Here is an 18008-nt window from a genome sequence, read left to right on the forward strand (position 1 = left end):
TGGTAAACATTTGGTAAATGATCACTGAACAAAACAAGTGAATGAAAGTATTCTAGAAAGTATGTAAATCAGACCATATTTACTTTAAATTGGCAGATAATAATAAGTGATAAGTAAATAATAAGATGTTAATAATAATAAGTGTATTTTCAACATTATCCTTATTGTAAAATTCCCCTGTCCAACATTAATAAAAATACCCTAAAATGCTCCATAGATTTACTATTGTATATCTTACAAGGGGTTTCTTATATTTCTTACATTTCAGTCCTTAGTGAGCACCTAATCTGGGCAGAGCAAAAATACAAATATGAATAAGATGGGTTTTCAGTCCTCATCAAGTTAAATCTATAGAATTCTGGAGACATGGAAAATAATCAAAGTAAAAAATGCTACAATAGGACTAAAAGCAATTTTGATGTGAGAACAGCACCATGCTACTTTTTGCAGTTTTTAAAAAGGAGTGTTTATAACAACAGACATTGTCTGTTAGGAAGGGTATCTTGATGGTCAATTGCACTAACTTAAAACAGGGAAATTAATACACTGTCGCATTTTAGACTATATTACTAAGAAGTTCCTTTTTACAGTGCCATTTTTTAAGGGAGTAAGTGAGCTTGTTTTATTTATTACTTCTTTATTTATTTTTTAAACATTTCAGCAATTAAAGGTTCTGAGGGCTAAGTTGTTGGAGATGAGTTTGGTTTTATTTCATCTCTCTAAAGAGAAAGTAGGTTGGTAGACCAAGCCCTGATAAAAGCAAAGTTGGCAACACGAATGACACTGCATGAGCTGGGGCTGGGGGTGTGCATGTGTGTGTCAGGACCAGATGGTAAGAAGATGGGAAATAAAGAATAAGAATTCCAGTCTAAGGCCGTCTGTTGAACAAATGGTAAGCTATGAGAAAGACTAATGCCATCTCTAGCCAAAACTTTATTTGGGGCCAAAATTACACTTTCCTAATGACCCCCTTGCTTTGTGTCACTTTTTAGGTTCTTCCTTCACAGGCTGAAAACCCACAAGTGCTAACTACATGCCCCAGTTTTCAGGAATAATGCTACCTGCAAGTTCTGTTTTCTGAAGGAATGTGTTTATGTTTAGATGATATTTAAACTATTGCTTTATTTTGTCAATTCAGCAAAAAATAATCAGACCAAATTCTCGTTTAGAGATGTGTTGACTTGGCTATCAATTTGTTTTCACTTTCCTGCAAATTATTTAATACATAATTAAACAGAATTGTGTTGATGCCACAACTGTTTTTCTCTCAATTATCTAAAAGGTCATTAAATTTTTCCTTTGGTCTATATATTATTCAAGTTTTAACTTCATTTCTCAGTATTTCATTTTATTTATTGAGGAAATTGAGTTCATCAGTAAGAACTGAACATTCCGAACAGGGTAGAATTACAAAGTAAATCTTTTAAAGGAAATTTACAACTATTTCTTTCCACTTTAGAGCTTCCTTTCTAGCACAGTGCCATTTTGGATTGCTCAAACAGCAAAGAAGGATTAGTTGAATCAAGAAAGTTTTTCACTCCTTTTTTCCAACAGTAGGGCTGTCAGTCATCGTAATCAATGCTACCTTAATGCAAGACTTTTTTTCTGATCTTAGCTTTCAGAAGGGGAATAATAAGGGCAATGAATCCCAGAGTTCTAGTCAGGGAAACATCCACTTCATAGCCAGGATAAATAATCTAATTTTCTTTTTTATTTTATGTTCTATAAATTTTTATTGATTTTTTGGCCACGCCTCACAACTTGCAGGATCTTAGTTCCCCGACCAGCGATCAAACCCATGCCCCCTGCATTGGGAGTGCAGAGTCTTAACCACTGCACCACCACGGAAGTCCATAAATGATCTAGTTTTCATTTAAGAATGAAGAAGGCATTAGTGTTCTTAGGTGGTAATAGACTCACAGGAAAAAATAAATTAGTCTACCTCAATCCCTGTAAAACAGCCCTGAGCAGATGGCATTATTAACTATAAAGTAAACAAAGTAATTTTGGTGGCAAACTGAAAAAGTGACTTGAGCATCCCTGTGAATGCATTATGGGTTATAAGGTTCAGAGAGGAATCATTGCTCCCTTTCACAGAGTCTGCTGGGAAGCAGCTCTGCCAGGGAATTATCCCCAAATGAGGGTATAAACCATGTCAGAGGTGGCAGCTGTATATACATTTAATCTTTTTGATATCCACTCCAGAGGATCCCAGCTAATCCCTTCAGCAAACACTGGATGGGCAGGATGCTATGGCTGAGCAGCTATTCTTTTTTGTTCTTTGCTTGGACCTGGGCAATGTTAAAATTAGGAACATCCTAGGAAGGTTGGTGGAGAAATACTATCCTCAGCTGGCTGGCAAGAGAGGATTTAAATGGGGATTATCCACACTCAGTTGATTTTCCCAAGAAGAGCATATAGAGTATGTAAAAATGGGATTGCAAACCTGGATCATTTTGATCTTCCCATTGCGCTCCAAAGCGAGGATCAAGTACTGGTGTTTTTCCTGAGCTTTCAGGAAAATCAGGTGTTGCAGCCAGTGCTCTTCCTCCTTCCAGTCTTTCCCTTCTGGTAACACTTTCATCTCTTGCCCGCTGCCAAAGTCCCAGATTTTAACTGTTCCTGAACACACAGAGAAAAGACTATATTGGCAAAAATAATGTATAGAAAGAATGACTTTTATCTCACAGAAAATTGATCTAACTGAAAGCTTTCTGCAACAGTTTATCCTAGGTTTATTTCCTACTGAGACTGCTATATGAGTCTCTCTAGCATTGCTGTGTACCAAATATATTTCTGTATGCCTTAATTTGTCACAGGCTGATAAAAAATAAACAGGACCAGCCAATGTCTTGAAATTTGCAACTGTTTTCTTTGAAATTCTCAGACTCTCCTGTCTGAGCTTTCTGTCTTAAGTGGGTCTTTTCTGTCTTTATTCTCCCAATGCCTTCCAGTTTGCTAAGTACTCTTCAGTATCTATCATCAATCTATCTATCTATCTATCTATCTATCTATCTAATATCATGTCACAATGATTATTAATAGTCAAAAATCACTCCAATAGTGTCATTTCCTAAGGTGCTAATGTGTTTTAGGACTAGCTCCTACTGGTAACAAAAGGTTTAAAAGAATGCCAGCAGGTAGGAAACAGTCAAGCTTTGAGTTGTTTTTTTGTTACATAAGAAGGAAATGTAGAAAGGGTGTCATGTTTCTTCCTACATTTGAAATCGTACTTTCTTTATAGTTAACTTCATTCATTTAGGAGACCCTGATGAAGAGGCCAGGTGAGATGATAGCATACTTGTTGAATGCCTATTTCTGCATCATTACTCAGTGTACACTGATAATTATCTTCTAACATGGATTTTTATAGCGATCTCAGGGTTAAAAGCTAGTGTACTGCCCTTCACAGTACTTTTCCTCCCCTTCCTTAACCCTAATCTCAACCCCCTCCTCCTGCTTCTTATCTTCCAGTTCTAATCCTGCTGGGCATCCAGAATGTTTTCATTGTGCTGTTTTCCTTCCTTTATGCTAGGTTCCCTCCATCAGCAATACTCACAACCCCATCATTTTTTTTTTCACTAAAAACATCTTTAAACATTAATTAAATTCTCCCTATATACACAGCATGGTGGTAGGAGCAGGGGATGAAAAGTGAGCATAGTTTCTGCCTTCAAGGAATTTATGGTCATGTAGGAAGTCATATAAACAAGTAAAAGAAGTGATCATGCTCTCACTTACTCCTGGGTATGTGGACCACAGTCTCATGGCCCAGATTTCCTGCTAACTTAGGACTTTGGCAGTAAGATTTAGTGGGGCAGAAAGCAGGGAGGATACTGCTCAGCTCTTCCCAGGTGATGGGTGGGTGAGAATGAGAGGGGACTGCTGGCTTGTGGGTAGAGTTGCTTTGGGAGCTAGAGAATCCTTTTCCTCAGGGTGTCCTAGACCCAGAGTCTTTGACAATTAACATGTACTTCTGAGGAGGACAAACTGTCACTAGCACTAACAAAGTGAAATATGACTTGCTTGCATGAAAATAATAGTATCTCAGTCATTTATACGAATTTCTTAGTGCTTATGCTGGGCAATGGTCATGTGCATTGCTCAGAATTTCTAATTTTCATATGTATGCATATGATGTGCTGATAGAGCGGTTAAGACTGCTTTCTTAAGAACTCTCCTACATGAAGAGCAGTTGCATTTATTCACACCTCATCAACTCAGCATTCATGATTTTATTTCATGTGTACTGTTATCTGCGTACACTTTAAAAACTCAGATTTTCATATCAAGATATTCAGTCAGTCCATCCATTGGCTTACAAGCAAGAATTTATTTAGTAAATATATACCTAGAAGAAATATATTCTGAGTAGTGATGCAGATGGTCATATTGTCTAGATAAAGCGGTTCTTTCGTGGGAGTTCAGAACAAGGTAAGGTGAAAGAAGAGGCAGGCTATAGTTCTCTGGTTCTAGCAAGTTCTATGCAGTTCCCCACAGCATGAGCAGCAAATGACACAGCACAACTGGAGCAGGACATCCTCTCAAGTGTCACATGACACATGCCCTTAAGCAGCTTAGACTTATAAACAAGTCCAGTATAGAATTCTAGGTGTGATATAGCAAAGTTGGATGATATTTTGTCTGGTCCCATATTGTCAGTAAAAATATTATCAGAAGCACTAAATAGAATGTCTGTCTCTTAGCTGATGGTACCCAAAATTAGAAGGACAGAATGAGTCAGTGTAATACAGATAAGTCTCAGTCAGAACAGAATGAGATGGTATACGTGAAAGACTTTGCAAACTGAAAAGCAACTATATAAGTGTAACGTAAGGATTGATTATTTTGAACGACAGTATCAGGACATTAATGCCAGTTAGAGAAGAGCCTATCACTATTCAGTCAGGCACAGCACTCTCACTGGCACGTTTACATATTCCAGCCTGATTCATGCTTCCCCTCTAACCCAAACAACTTGTAATGAGATCCTAGAACGAATTCTCAGGACACTAAAGCAGGGAGGCTATACTCTGGATATTAGTCTGACCATTATATGCTCCTGTAGCAAAAAGAAATCCACTTTCATCAATAGCTGCAGAAGTCAGTTCAACATTGAAGCCATGAGGGTCTAAAATCTGGTATATTTGGAGGCCAGTTTCGAGTTCCCATACCTACAGGAAAGAACAAAACAATCAAATAATCCATAAGCCCTTCAGTTTTCGTCAATTTTGCAATATTCAAAATAGCCTCAAAATTGGTACAATGCACATCTAACACCTCTCTCAACATTCTGCCATGAATGTTGGTTTGATCAAAGAAAGGTCTAAAAGATGTAGCGCTGTCTAATAGTTACTTTGCTACCCTGGAGTGTGTCTGTAACATATGTAGGTGGGCTGACACAAGCAGCAACTATTCCAGGCAGCCCCTGTCTGTCCAGGAAGTAGTCAATTGCTCCTGTAAGCACAAAGCAAGCTTAGCAGCAAGATAGAAATGTAACAGTTATGAGTTCAGTGGACAAAGAAATCAAATTGAATTTATTCTTTTTTTTAATAGATCTTTATTGGAGTATAATTGCTTCACAATACTGTGTTAGTTTCTGTTGTACAACAAAGTGAAATCAGCCATATGCATATATATATCCCCATATCCCCTCCCTCTTGAGCCTCCCTCCCTCTAAGTCATCACAAAGCACCGAGCTGATCTCCCCGTCCTATGCTGCTGCTTCCCACTAGCTAACTATTTTACTCTTTATTGACACTCATCCAAATTAGCTAGGGGTCACAGGACAGAATCTGTGGTTAACAGCATGAAATCTGAGAGAATCATGAGGAAAGGGCTCACTGACCTTTCCAAGGAGTGTTCTGATTAGGGACATGTGCCCAGCTCTTAACAGAGAGAAAAGGGGAAGGGAGGGCAAGGGAGGCTGAGACTTCAGAGAAGGCTGTATGTGTAATTAGGCTGGGTATAATCAGAAAATCTAGAAACACATCAAGTCTCATCACTGTCTCTTTGGAAATGCAGTAGAAGCTTTAGACTTGCAGTCTTTCAGTCTGAATCTTTCCCTTTTCATGTATCTGCCATTGTCAGGTGTATGTTAGACTGTCAGTAAACAATAAAATTGAACTGGCAACACAGTTTATACTCAAGATATTTGGGGACAGGGACAGTGTAAACACAGGGCCAGAGATGGGAAGGTGCACTGTTGCTCCAGGGAACTGAAAGTCAGTTGCTGCACCTGGAGTGAAAGAGGGCAAGTGGGAGAAGGAGTAGTTGCTGTAATAAATAGTCCAGAGACCAGATAACAAAGGGCCCCCGACTGAGCTGTGGCAGAGCCAAGATCTGAAAGAAGCCAGTCTGGACCTTAAGTCCATGCTCTTAACCTTTGTGTGTCACTGGGTATAGCTGAGGTCCTGAAGGGAGAATGAAGAATGAGGGCCACTGCATGAAGGGGTCTCAGAGGCCACCCATTTCCTGGCCTAAAGTATGATCCCTTGCCAGCCAATCAGGTATGAAAACTCACCTAGATGCCTTCCTTTCCCCTTCTCCCCTTGCAGGGAAGACATTTTCTCCTTAAGAGGTCAGTATTTTATGAAAACAGAGAGGTTTTAGTTTTAGTTTCCCTCTACTTATTCTGTAGGCATTATCAGAAATAACTGATAATTAAATGAACTTAGGAGATTTGGGCCGGAGGAAGTCTCTAGCAGATAAGCACAGAAGGTCAAAATTGAGAGGGCATTTGAGGAGTCTCCAGATGAATGCTTTCTCCGGTTCCCTGTGTCTCCTTTTGGAGAGCATGCATGAAATAAAAGGATAAACACTGGAAGTACACACCTCCAGCCATCACTGCTAGATGACTTCAGGGGTCATAATTACAGATACAGTTAGGATGGTCAAGTACTCTGGCCTTTAGGGAACACATTAATGACATGGCCTGAGGATTGCAGAGGAAAGGACTTGGGTATTCACCTCAGGCAAACCTGGGTTCATATCCCAGCCACAATGCTTACTAGTTATATGAACTTGGGCAAGTTGCCTTGATCTCTGAGTCCTAATTTCCACATCTTTAAAATGGAACTCTTTATCTGTCCACAGAGAACTAGTACAAGGATTAAACAAGATCATAGATTTAAGGCACCATAAGGTTCCATGTCCTGCACCTATAGGGGTTATAGGAAACATCTATACATTTCTTCCCCTTCCTTCTTAACATTCTCTTTCCCGTGGCTCAGCTTAAAAAGTTTACACACACACACACACACACACACACACACACACACACTAGTTTTTTCTCCTGGATATATTTCCCTTAAAATTCCTATTTTGATTGTAAAGACTACCTTCATTTTTTAATTGAGTGTGTAGCTTAATAACAAGCAGTATGAGCTGGATTAAAATGCTTGTTTTTCAGGTGTTCATGAAAGCTTAAAAATAGCTCTAATGTGGGGTTCCATCATATGTGCCATTACATTTATTTAGTCACTTAAGGACTTACCTATAAGAAGAGAAAATTCTATCTTCTTTCGCTTTTTCTTCCTGAAGAGTCAATATATACTCACCTTAATTACAGACTCAGAACAGATAGTAAGTACTTGGTGAAAATATTTGTTGTAAAGCATGACATTGATTTCTCGTTCATGGGTGTGAGGAACCCGTTTCGCATCTTGTATCATCCTAGTCAAAGGATACATGTCCATAACCCTAGATCCTGGAACAGAAATAAGAATCTCATAAATACCCAATATTAGAAGATTTGAATCACAAAGGATTTTATTCAACCAGTTGCATTTGCAAATAGTTGATCAGTGAGATTATTAATATCAGTGAGATTATTAATGCCTAGGAAACCTAATGAGGTGAAAATACATCTATTTCTTCAAAAATATTTTTGACAAATAAAACAAATATGATTCAGCCAGAGAAAAGTATTCATTTGGGGCTTCATTAATATTCAAGTGTAGGGCATTTGGGCTTCCTTGATATCTGTTTTTCAGTGACCACTATTTTCCTATTTTTTATAGTCTACTTAGTGAAGTGGAGATTAAGCTACCAAAGGCTGACCCTTCATATTGGTTTTCTCTAGTCTCTCCAAAGAAGTCTCAACAGCAGCAAAATTGTCAGCAGGAGTTAATAAACACTTTCTTAAAGTGTTTAAATTTTTTTTTTTTTACCAGTAATAAAATTGAATCTGTAATAATAAAAAATTATTCCCAACAAACAAAAGTCCAGGACCATCTAAAGTGTTTAAATTTTAAGATAAAGTCTACTCATGTGTTAAAGAGGAATGGAGGTGGCTCTTCTGGTAGTAGTTCTCAATTCAAATACGTCTGGATGGAAATATGAGAAGGATGTGGTAACCAGGTAATCAAACAACACATGGAACACCTTCATAGGTTCTTTGACATTACACTGACTGTAACTGACTTTATCCAAACTGACAACAAAGTTAGATATTATGCTTATGAACAAGTGGTAATCCTCTACATCAGCGGTCCCCAACCTTTTTGGCACCAGGGACCAGTTTTGTGGAAGACAATTTTTCCATGGACTGGGGAGGGGAGGATGGTTTGGGGATGATTCAAGTGCATTACATTTATTGTGCACTTTATTTCTATTATTATTACGTTGTAATATATAATGAAATAATTATAACACTCACCATAATACAGAATCAGTGGGAGCCCTGAGCTTGTTTTCACTTGCCATTCACTGGTAGGGTTTTTTTTTTTTTTTTTTTTTTTTTTTTTTTTTTTTGCGGTACGCGGGCCTCTCACTATTGTGGCCTCTCCCGTTGTGGAGCACAGGCTCCGGACGCGCAGGCTCAGCGGCCATGGCTCACGGGCCCAGGCGCTCGGCGGCATGTGGGATCTTCCCGGACCGGGACACGAACCCGTGTCCCCTGCATCGGCAGGTGGACTCTTAACCACTGCGCCACCAGGGAAGCCCCACTGGTAGGGTTTTGATATGAGTCTGCAAGCAACTGATTTATTATGGTCTCTGTGCAGTCAAACCTCTCTGCTAATGATGATCTGTATTTGCAGCCACTCCCCAGCACTAGCATCACCACCTCAGCTCCACCTCAGATCATCAGGCATTAGATTCTCATAAGAAGTGCACAACCTAGATCCCTCACATGCATAGTTGACAGTAGGGTTCACACTCCTATGAGAATCTAATGTCGCGGCTGATCTGACAGGAGGTGGAGCTCAGGAGGTAATGTGAGCAATGGGGAGCAGCTGTAAATACAGATGAAGTTTTGCTCACTCGCCCACCACTCACCTCCTGCTGTGTGGCCCGGTTCCTAACAGACTATGGACCGGTACCGGTCTGTGTCCCAGGGGTTGGGGACCCCTGCTCTACACGTTTGGCTAGATACACAACTACTATGGAAACAATGCGGTACAAAGAAAGAAAGTGGATCCAGGAGTCAGAAGCTTTGGGACTGAATCCCAGCTCTATGTTTCAACTAGTATCCTTCTACTAGTCAGTTGAAATATTTAATATTCAGTTTTGACATTTATAAAATAAGATAAATATTAATTCCTACCTTAAGTGGTGGTTGTGCAGATCAAGTGAAATAAAATCCATGAAAGCATTTTGTGGAAGAACTAATCAAATGGTAGTTGTTTTAATAGAGTAACAATAACAACAACAATGGTGACAGTTACAACAACATATTCTACAATGTTGTGTTGCTGTCATTGGGGTTTAGAAGATTACTATGGCTGCTTCATTTGAATGAAAGCACAAATTAAAATCTGAGAGATAAGCTTCATGCAGTTCTGATGTCAAGTTGATGGTTGCAGTCAACGTATGCAATTTTAGTGATTAAGCAATACACAAAGCTCTATACTTTTGTAAGCAGAATACTATCAGAATTACATAACATTGGGATGCATCTTTTATTTTCTGATTGTTTTTTGTGTTTTTCTTATTGCCTTGATACTTGAGTCTTTAGTTACTCTGATGATAAATGGGATGAAGATGCTGAGCCCAGCAATCAAACATGCAGTTTGGGGCACTAAGAGAAAATTTGCTTGTAGTCATTTTTATGTTATTTTTAGAGGAGGTAGTATAGAGGAGGGGTGCTTACAACTAGAAGTAAGTTCTGTTTTACAAGGCGGAAAATTATCTATCAAGCACGAAGTGCTATTTCACTTCTAATCCAGAAAAAAACCCAAAAGTTAAAAAATAATTATATTCTCTACCAGCAGAGATATCACCAATCATTCCTCTGCCCTAATTAATCCCACAGGAACTCAGAGCAGGTAGTCAGTGGAAAAATGCTTAGGAAATGCATTCTGGGTTGATGTTCCAGAAAGAATAAGTATTGTCAATACCGTTCATTTCTTCTAAACCTTCTTCTGAGAGCAGGCACATAAATAGTGTTCAACCCAAATGCCAAACAGAGGCTTTTGTCTCTTTAGTCAGCACCTTTCTAAGGGGCAGCAGGAAAAGGGGACAACAAATCTGTTGGCCTCAGTGCTGGGGGTTCTGTCATTCAAGACTCTATCCTCTCTCTCCACTGTTCTTTGTCTAGAAGTGGGAGAGTCAACACACTCCTCACCGAGTAACTGTCTCAGTACCAGAGTGCATGGGGCCAAATTGCCTCCTTGAGGAGAAGGGGCACTGACTCAGCATGCTGGTGCAGTCACTCTAAGATGCATCATATTCCTGCTCCTGATGGTCAAGACAGAGCTGGATTTGCCCTACGTGTAGCAGCAGCTTACATCCCACTTCTCTGCTTAACCCCACCACCTTGACTCCTAGGTTCAAGACCTCATCCACCAAGCTATAGAAAGATAGGAAGGAACAGGATTGAATTCAGTTACCGATTGTGAGGAATCACAGTTTATAAATTTCCCATCTAGTTTTGTTTCTCTTCTAGTCAGTGATAAAGTACTAGTTAAAAAAAGGTAAAACATCAACATATGAGTTTTGTGTGCCATTAATTGGGTGCACTTACCTGTAACAAGCATGCCATGATTGGAATCAAATACCATAGAGTAAATCTGCATGTCTCCTGGTCCTCCCTGGCTATCATGGAAGACTTGTAATAGTGAAAGAGTCTGTATATCCCACACCCTGAAAACCTGGAGGGATAAAGAACACTGGTCACCATTTTTCCACTTTACTTTCCCTACTCAAAGCTATTTAGGTGAACCCTTTTTAGAGTCTACAATATGCTCCTAAAAACTTGTAGGAAATTATGATTTACATATGAGCACTCATTTGCTAAACTTTAATTTGGTTCTTGATTCAATTGTTATTCATTAATATCAGAAGAAAATAAAAGCAGTGACTAAAAGTTTGCCTATAGGAACTAGATTTTTCTATCCTTACAGAAGAGAGGAGAAAGACATAGTACTTATTATCCTTTAAGAATTTAGAGGCATGATAAAGGACTGGCCATGATTAACAGTTGAACTGAAGCCATATTTCTCTTTACACTGTGGATTAGAAAATAGAGAGAAGGCATAGTTTTGGTGGAGGGTTTCAAATTGCTCTTCCATGACTTAAGAAGATGAGAAAATCTTACTAAATGAGGTTTCGAAGAACCCTCCCCTCTTCCTGTCTAGGGATGTAAGAATTACAGAAAGCAGTTTTTAGGGATGGTGTAGATATAGGAAGAGTATAGGAAAATAGGTTATTAGAGCTCTCCTTTGAGGAAGGAAACAGAACTATGTCATTACTCAGATAGAACATGTGTTGATATAATAGAAAGAACAGGAAAGTACAGATTCAGCAAAACTTGGTCAAGTTTACTTTGTCACTTGAAATTAGTATTCTTCATTATTCTGTTTGTTTTTTTTTTTAGAAAGTTAGTGTGATTGATTTCAGGAAAAAAAGTGTGACTTGATTAAGGATTACGTTTCCTAGCATGCAACAGCATTAAATAATATTTTTATATTATAAGAGTCATTATATATATTACCTATCACTATATATTACTAATTAAATTGGAATATTTGTTGAATAAATGAGTGATAATTTTATAGAACTACATATAAAACTTTGATAAGTAGTTTTGTTAACAGAGATACTGGCTTCTTATTTGAGACACTTAGAATTTGGTTAATTAAATTAGAAACTTCACTATTGTGAAGGCAGGTTGGTCCTTATATGTAGAAGCATAAAAATGTCAAAATCATGTGATTAGGAGCTTTGGCTCACATTTATACACTCTGTAGGCCACTATTACTCAGAACATGTACAACTGGGAGTTACTTCTTTTGTTCTCATAAAAATACAAGTTTGGGGATTAGCTAGAACATTGAAATTTATCAGTGTTTGCATCACAGAGTAAGCAAGTGTAATGGACTCTTTATAAACTTAAGTTCAGGGTCTATTTATGAATTAGGTTCAGAGAGACAAGTAGGGGAAAAATCTAAAAGTGGAATCAAGGAGAGCCAAAGAAATTTATCTCTGTTCTAATTGTTTTATTTATTTATGGCTGCATTGGGTCTTTGTTGCTGTGCATGGGCTTTCCCTAGCTGCGGCGAGTGGGGGCTACTCTTCATTGCGGTGCGGTGGCTTCACTTGTTGTGGAGCATGGGCTCTAGGTGTGCAGGCTTCAGTAGTTGCAGCTCATGGGCCCAGTAGTTGTGGCTCGCGAGCTCTAGAGCACAGGCTCAGTAGTTGTGGCGGACAGGCTTAATTGCTCCATGGCATGTGGGATCTTCCCAGACCAGGGCTCGAACCTGTGTTCCCTGCATTGGCAGGCAGATTGTTAATCACTGCACCACCAGGGAAGTCCATAACTGTTTTTGATTCTATAGTTTTGGCTGAGATACTTCATGGTTGGCAGTCTTTTTACTGTACCTGTATATGCTCAGAATTGTGGTTGGAGGAAAGAACAAGGGATGAAGCAAAAGAGGTTTTGGGTTTCAGTTCTAGCCCATCATTTAAATTCCTTAAGCCTCGGTTTTCTTGTTTCTAGAATGGACATGAAACACCAGTACTCTCCACCTCAATGAATTGGTGTGAACATGTTTTGAAACCAGTGATGTTTCAAATCACTCTATGGAGTGATTCTATTTTCTTTATCATATTTCTCTTTTCTTCAGTTCTTTAGGTCTTTTGTGGGTTTTTAGGGAAGTGGTGATTATTGGGCTGGCAGAAGGCACAAAGACTCATTCTGCTGCGTCTCTCCTCTAGGTTTTTCTGCTGCCCTCTCCCCATAGGCTGTCTTAGTTACTGTCATACCAAACTGCTTCCAATTTCCAAAACATCTTTCTCTTTATTGTCTATGTGCATTCACACATACTCTTCCTATCATCTACTATTTCCTCTCTATCTAGCTAACTGTTACTCTTTCTTTAAATCTGTCATAAAGAGAATTAAAGAGTTAGAGTTCAGGTCAGAATACTGCAATAAATTTATGCCCCACTCTGCCATTTCTTCTCCAAACACAGAGAAATAGTAGAGAAAATATAAAAAGAGAGAGGAAAAAGAAATAGCAAGGCTTCAAAGCAAGATATATAATCTCTACAGATCCAACTAAGAGAGGCATACAAAGCAGTGAGTGGGCTCCAGCCAGAGCCTGGGCACTTGTTTGGAACAGACAGTGGTATCAGGGGAGCAGCTCCTGCAGGGCAGACAGGACCAAAAGCACTATCACTACTCCATGGCAGCACCCAGAGCAGGTCTCCCAGTTCAGGAAAAGGAGACTGAGAAGCAATAGGCTGTGCTCTATTTTCATCTGGAGGCATAGTTTATGAAAGTTGTAAGATCAGTGAAAGGGAGGGACGCTGCCTTCTGACCAGAAACTAAACCAAGACAACCTCTGGCTCAGGGACTAGACCTATTTCTAGACTGGGGCCCAAGGGGCTATGTGAAAGGTGGTTGCAGATGTGGAGAAGCTAGCATATAGACACACACACACACACACACACACACACACACACACACACACACATACAGACACATGCCCCTAAATATTAAAAAGAAACTATAATTTTTAGAAAATTTTAGAGGAGGATATCTTTATGAACTTAAGAGTTAAAAAAGATTTCTTCCTGTTTAAAAGACTTTATTTTAGGGTTTTCCACCTTTTTTAAAAAGTGAATCAGCTATACACATATCCACTCTTTTTTTAGATTATTTTCCCATATAGGCCATTACAGAGTATTAAGTAGAGTTAAGTACAGTAGGTCATTACAAGTTATCTGTTTCATATATAGTAGTGTGTGTATGTCAATCCCAATCTCCCAATTTATCCCTCCTCCCCCCGCTCCACCACTGGTGACCGTAAGTTTGTTTTCTACATCTGTGACTCCATTCTGTTTTGTAAATAAGTTCATTTGTATCATTTTTTTAGGTTTCACATATAAGCAATATCATATGATATTTGTCTTTCTCTGACTGACTTACTTCACTTAGTACGACAGTCTCTAGATAATGAGCATTCACTGAACCTATTGTGGTAATCATTTCATGATGTATGTAAGTCAGATCATTATGCCATACACCTTAATCTCATACAGTGTTATACGTCAATTATATTTCAGTAAAACTGAGGGAAAATAAATAAATTACTGATAAAAGCCTTATTTTTAGACACTGAATTTCTCACTCCCTAATATTTCCCTTCCTTTTTATTTTTTAAACCAATATAAGCAATAGCACAATGAATATCCTTTAACATAGATCTCTGGGCACTTTGATGATGATGATTTTTTTTTTTTTTTTTTTTTTTTTTTTTTTTTTTTTTGCTGTACGCAGGCCTCTCACTGCTGTGGCTTCTCCCGTTGCGGAGCACAGGCTCCGGACGCGAAGGCTCAGCGGCCATGGCTCACGGGCCCAGCCGCTCCGTGGCATGTGGGATCTTCCCGGACCGGGGCACGAACCTGTGTCCCCTGCATCGGCAGGGGGACTCTCAACCACTGCACCACCAGGGAAGCCCCTGGTTATTTTATTAGAATAAAAATTTATTTTATTAGCCCACGAATTTTTGCCAGCTTTACCCCCAATAGTACTATGTGAACATGTCTGTATTCTTTGCCATCTCCCTCTTCCCTCCTCCTTTTTTCCTACTGATTTGTTAACATTTTTTGTTTGTTTAAGAATATTATTCCAGTTTATGTCATTTTTGTTGCATTTTTCCCCATTCTGCTGTCTTTCTTTATCCTTTTTTATGGGTAAAAGAAGGCTGTCTGGGCTCAGGACAGATACAGGATTGGCTACACTTTTTTTTTTTTTTTTGCGGTACGCGGGCCTCTCACGGGTGTGGCCTCTCCCGTTGCAGAGCACAGGCTCCGGACGCGCAGGCTCAGCGGCCATGGCTCACGGGCCCAGTCGCTCCGCGGCATGTGGGATCTTCTCGGACCGGGGCACGAACCCGTGTCCCCTGCATCAGCAGGCGGACTCTCAACCACTGCGCCACCAGGGAAGTCCGGCTACATTTATTTAATGCAAGTTATTTAGATGTCATTTTCCTTTACATGTGCAAAATTGAGATAATTACAGGGTTGTTATTAGCATCAAGTAAGTTGTGATGTAAAATAATGAGCACAGTGTGTGCCTCTTAGTAAGCATTTGATAAATGATAGCTATTATAATAATTTACAGTTTGAATGTTTATGTAGTCACATTTATTTTTTTTGTTCAGCCATAGGTGTTATGCCTAGGAATTATCTGATGGCTACATGAATATTCACCTGTGTTTTTTTCTGGAAAATTTTAGGACTACTAAGGTTTTATATTTTACATTTAAAATCTTTAATCCGTATGGAATGCATTTTGTTGTTAATTGTGAAATGATGATCTGATTACTTATTTTTTCCTAATATAGTTAATCAGTTTTCCCAACATTTAATGAACAAACAATCCTTTGCTCACAGATTTAAAATGCTACTTTTATCATATATGAAATTCCCATTCACACTCATGTGTGAATTTTCTCTTTTGTTTCATAGATGTGTCTACTGATGCATTGACTGCTGTTCTGTTTTATTTATTGAGGCTTTACTATAATTTTTAATATCTGATAGGGAAAGTGTCATCTTGTAATCATATCTTCCAAAGTTTCTAGGATATTCTTTTATGTCAACACTTTTACATTAAATTTGGCAAACTAATGTCTAAATAATCCTGAATAACATTAAGTGTATAGCTTAATTTGATGGAGAGTATCTTTTACAGTATAATACTCCCATTTAGGAAAGTCCCTACATTCATGTTCTTAAATAAAAGTACCTCAGAATAACTTCATAGTTAACAATATTAATAGTGAATATTGCTTGTTAAGATTATTTCTAGGCATTTCATACATTTTTGCTCTTGTGAATGCTACTATCCCTTTGACCATTGTTTTCTGTTTCTGCTCTTACACAGAAATTTATTTTTATAAATTGCTACTATCAATATAACCAGCCACTTTACCAAATTTATATGCTCTAAAACTTTTTGAATTTTTCCAGCAATCACATTATTTGCAAATATGCAGTCTCCTCATTTCTAATAGTTGTAAGTCATTTTTCTTTTTTTATAACATTATTTAGAACATTTAAAACACTGTGTAGTAATAGCAATAACAACAGAAATCTGTCTTTGTTCCTTCTTTGCTTTTTTAAAAATTGAAGTAGAGTTGATTTACAATGTTGTGTTAGTTTCTGGTGTACAACAAAGTGATTCAGTTATACATTATATATTGTTTTTCATATTCTTTTTCATTATGGTTTATTACAGGATATTGAATATAGTTCCCTGTGCTATACAGTAGGACCTTGTTATCTAGTTTATATATAGTAGTTTGTATCTGCTAATCCCAAACTCCTGATTTATCCCTCCCCCACTCCCTTTCCCCTTTCGTAACCATAAGTTTGTTATCTATGTCTAGAAATCCTTATTTTTCTGTCTTTAATGATCATGGGAGGGCTATATTGTGTTTTACTATTGAGGATAGGCTCTCTTTCTAATGTTGTATTACTTTTATTCTTGTCTTTAAATATGTTCTTTCTTATGCTGAAATCAATAGAAACAGAGCACAGTGACTTATCATTTCCTTATCCAAATTCACAATATTTTTCTCAGTGACTATCAGCCGTTTCAGTCAAAAATTGTAAGTATTCTAGGTTTTCCAATAGTTGATTTTAAGGGAAAGAATTGTTCTGTTTCATTTTTGTTGTTTTCTTTTTGTTACCTTTGCAGAAGATAGGCTGATGACATGTTGGTCTGTCTCATTTGTTACAATCTCGGTGATACTGAACATGTGCCCCACAAGTTTCCCCACTGGCTTGGTGCTGATATTGGGGTGCCACAACCGGAGCACTTTATCATCTCCTGAAAGAAGGACGCGTGAAGATTATTTATTTTCTCAGAGTTGCAGGTGGTCACAGTTTAAAGAGTCTCTCTCACCCTTAATCATATCCTTATTTTTCTTCTAATATCAAATCACAGTCTGTTTCTTCCAGGATGTTGTCTATGATTGACTTGCTAAGAGTCTAGCCTTGTTTTGGATCTGCTTCTTCTTGTCAAGACTGTTTTTTAATAATTGTATTTACATATATAAATGTGAATTCTCATAAATATTCTATGAGTCCTTTTCTTGATTTAACACTTTCCTACTCATTCATGCATTAATGTATTATTTATACTTTATTTACTTCCCAAAAGTACTTAAGACAGCTGTTCTTTTGTTTCTACATTTTAAAATTATGCAAGCATTATAATAATAAAAGGAATCAAAAGAAGTGAAAAATTGCACATAATCTTTACCATTATAACAAATCAGCTGTTTTTGTTTTTCCATCTTCCCTTCTAGCACATACTCATGAGCATACAAAATTTATATGCAATTACTATCATGGCATAGATAAAGTTTTATTAATTGTTAAAATCATATAGGTACATAGTGAAAGATTTAAACAATATGAAAGGATATTATTATTGTAAAAATGTCCTCTTTTCCCTTATAATCCCTAGTTCCACACCCTATAGGTTGTCACTGTTAACTTCTTTTTCTCTCTTACAAATAGACTTTTTTATTCTTTTTGGCCGCACCATGC

At 38.0% G+C, this 18008-nt stretch overlaps 1 protein-coding gene across 1 annotated transcript in view; it reads right to left on the reverse strand.

The window, feature by feature from the left end:
* Window positions 1–18008, reverse strand: part of WDR64 (WD repeat domain 64) — a gene marked incomplete at both ends in the record, with an annotated part of 149248 nt that overhangs the window by 72438 nt on the left and 58802 nt on the right. The window contains 5 exons of the mRNA XM_082666678.1: window positions 2447–2622; window positions 5051–5174; window positions 7560–7708; window positions 10967–11093; window positions 17144–17283. Of these exons, the coding sequence (XP_082522804.1) occupies window positions 2447–2622; window positions 5051–5174; window positions 7560–7708; window positions 10967–11093; window positions 17144–17283 (716 nt within the window). The remainder of the gene's footprint in view (window positions 1–2446; window positions 2623–5050; window positions 5175–7559; window positions 7709–10966; window positions 11094–17143; window positions 17284–18008) is intronic.

Source organism: Grampus griseus (assembly GCF_964374135.1).
Source record: "Grampus griseus genome assembly, chromosome: 1".
Taxonomy (NCBI): Eukaryota; Metazoa; Chordata; class Mammalia; order Artiodactyla; family Delphinidae; genus Grampus; species Grampus griseus.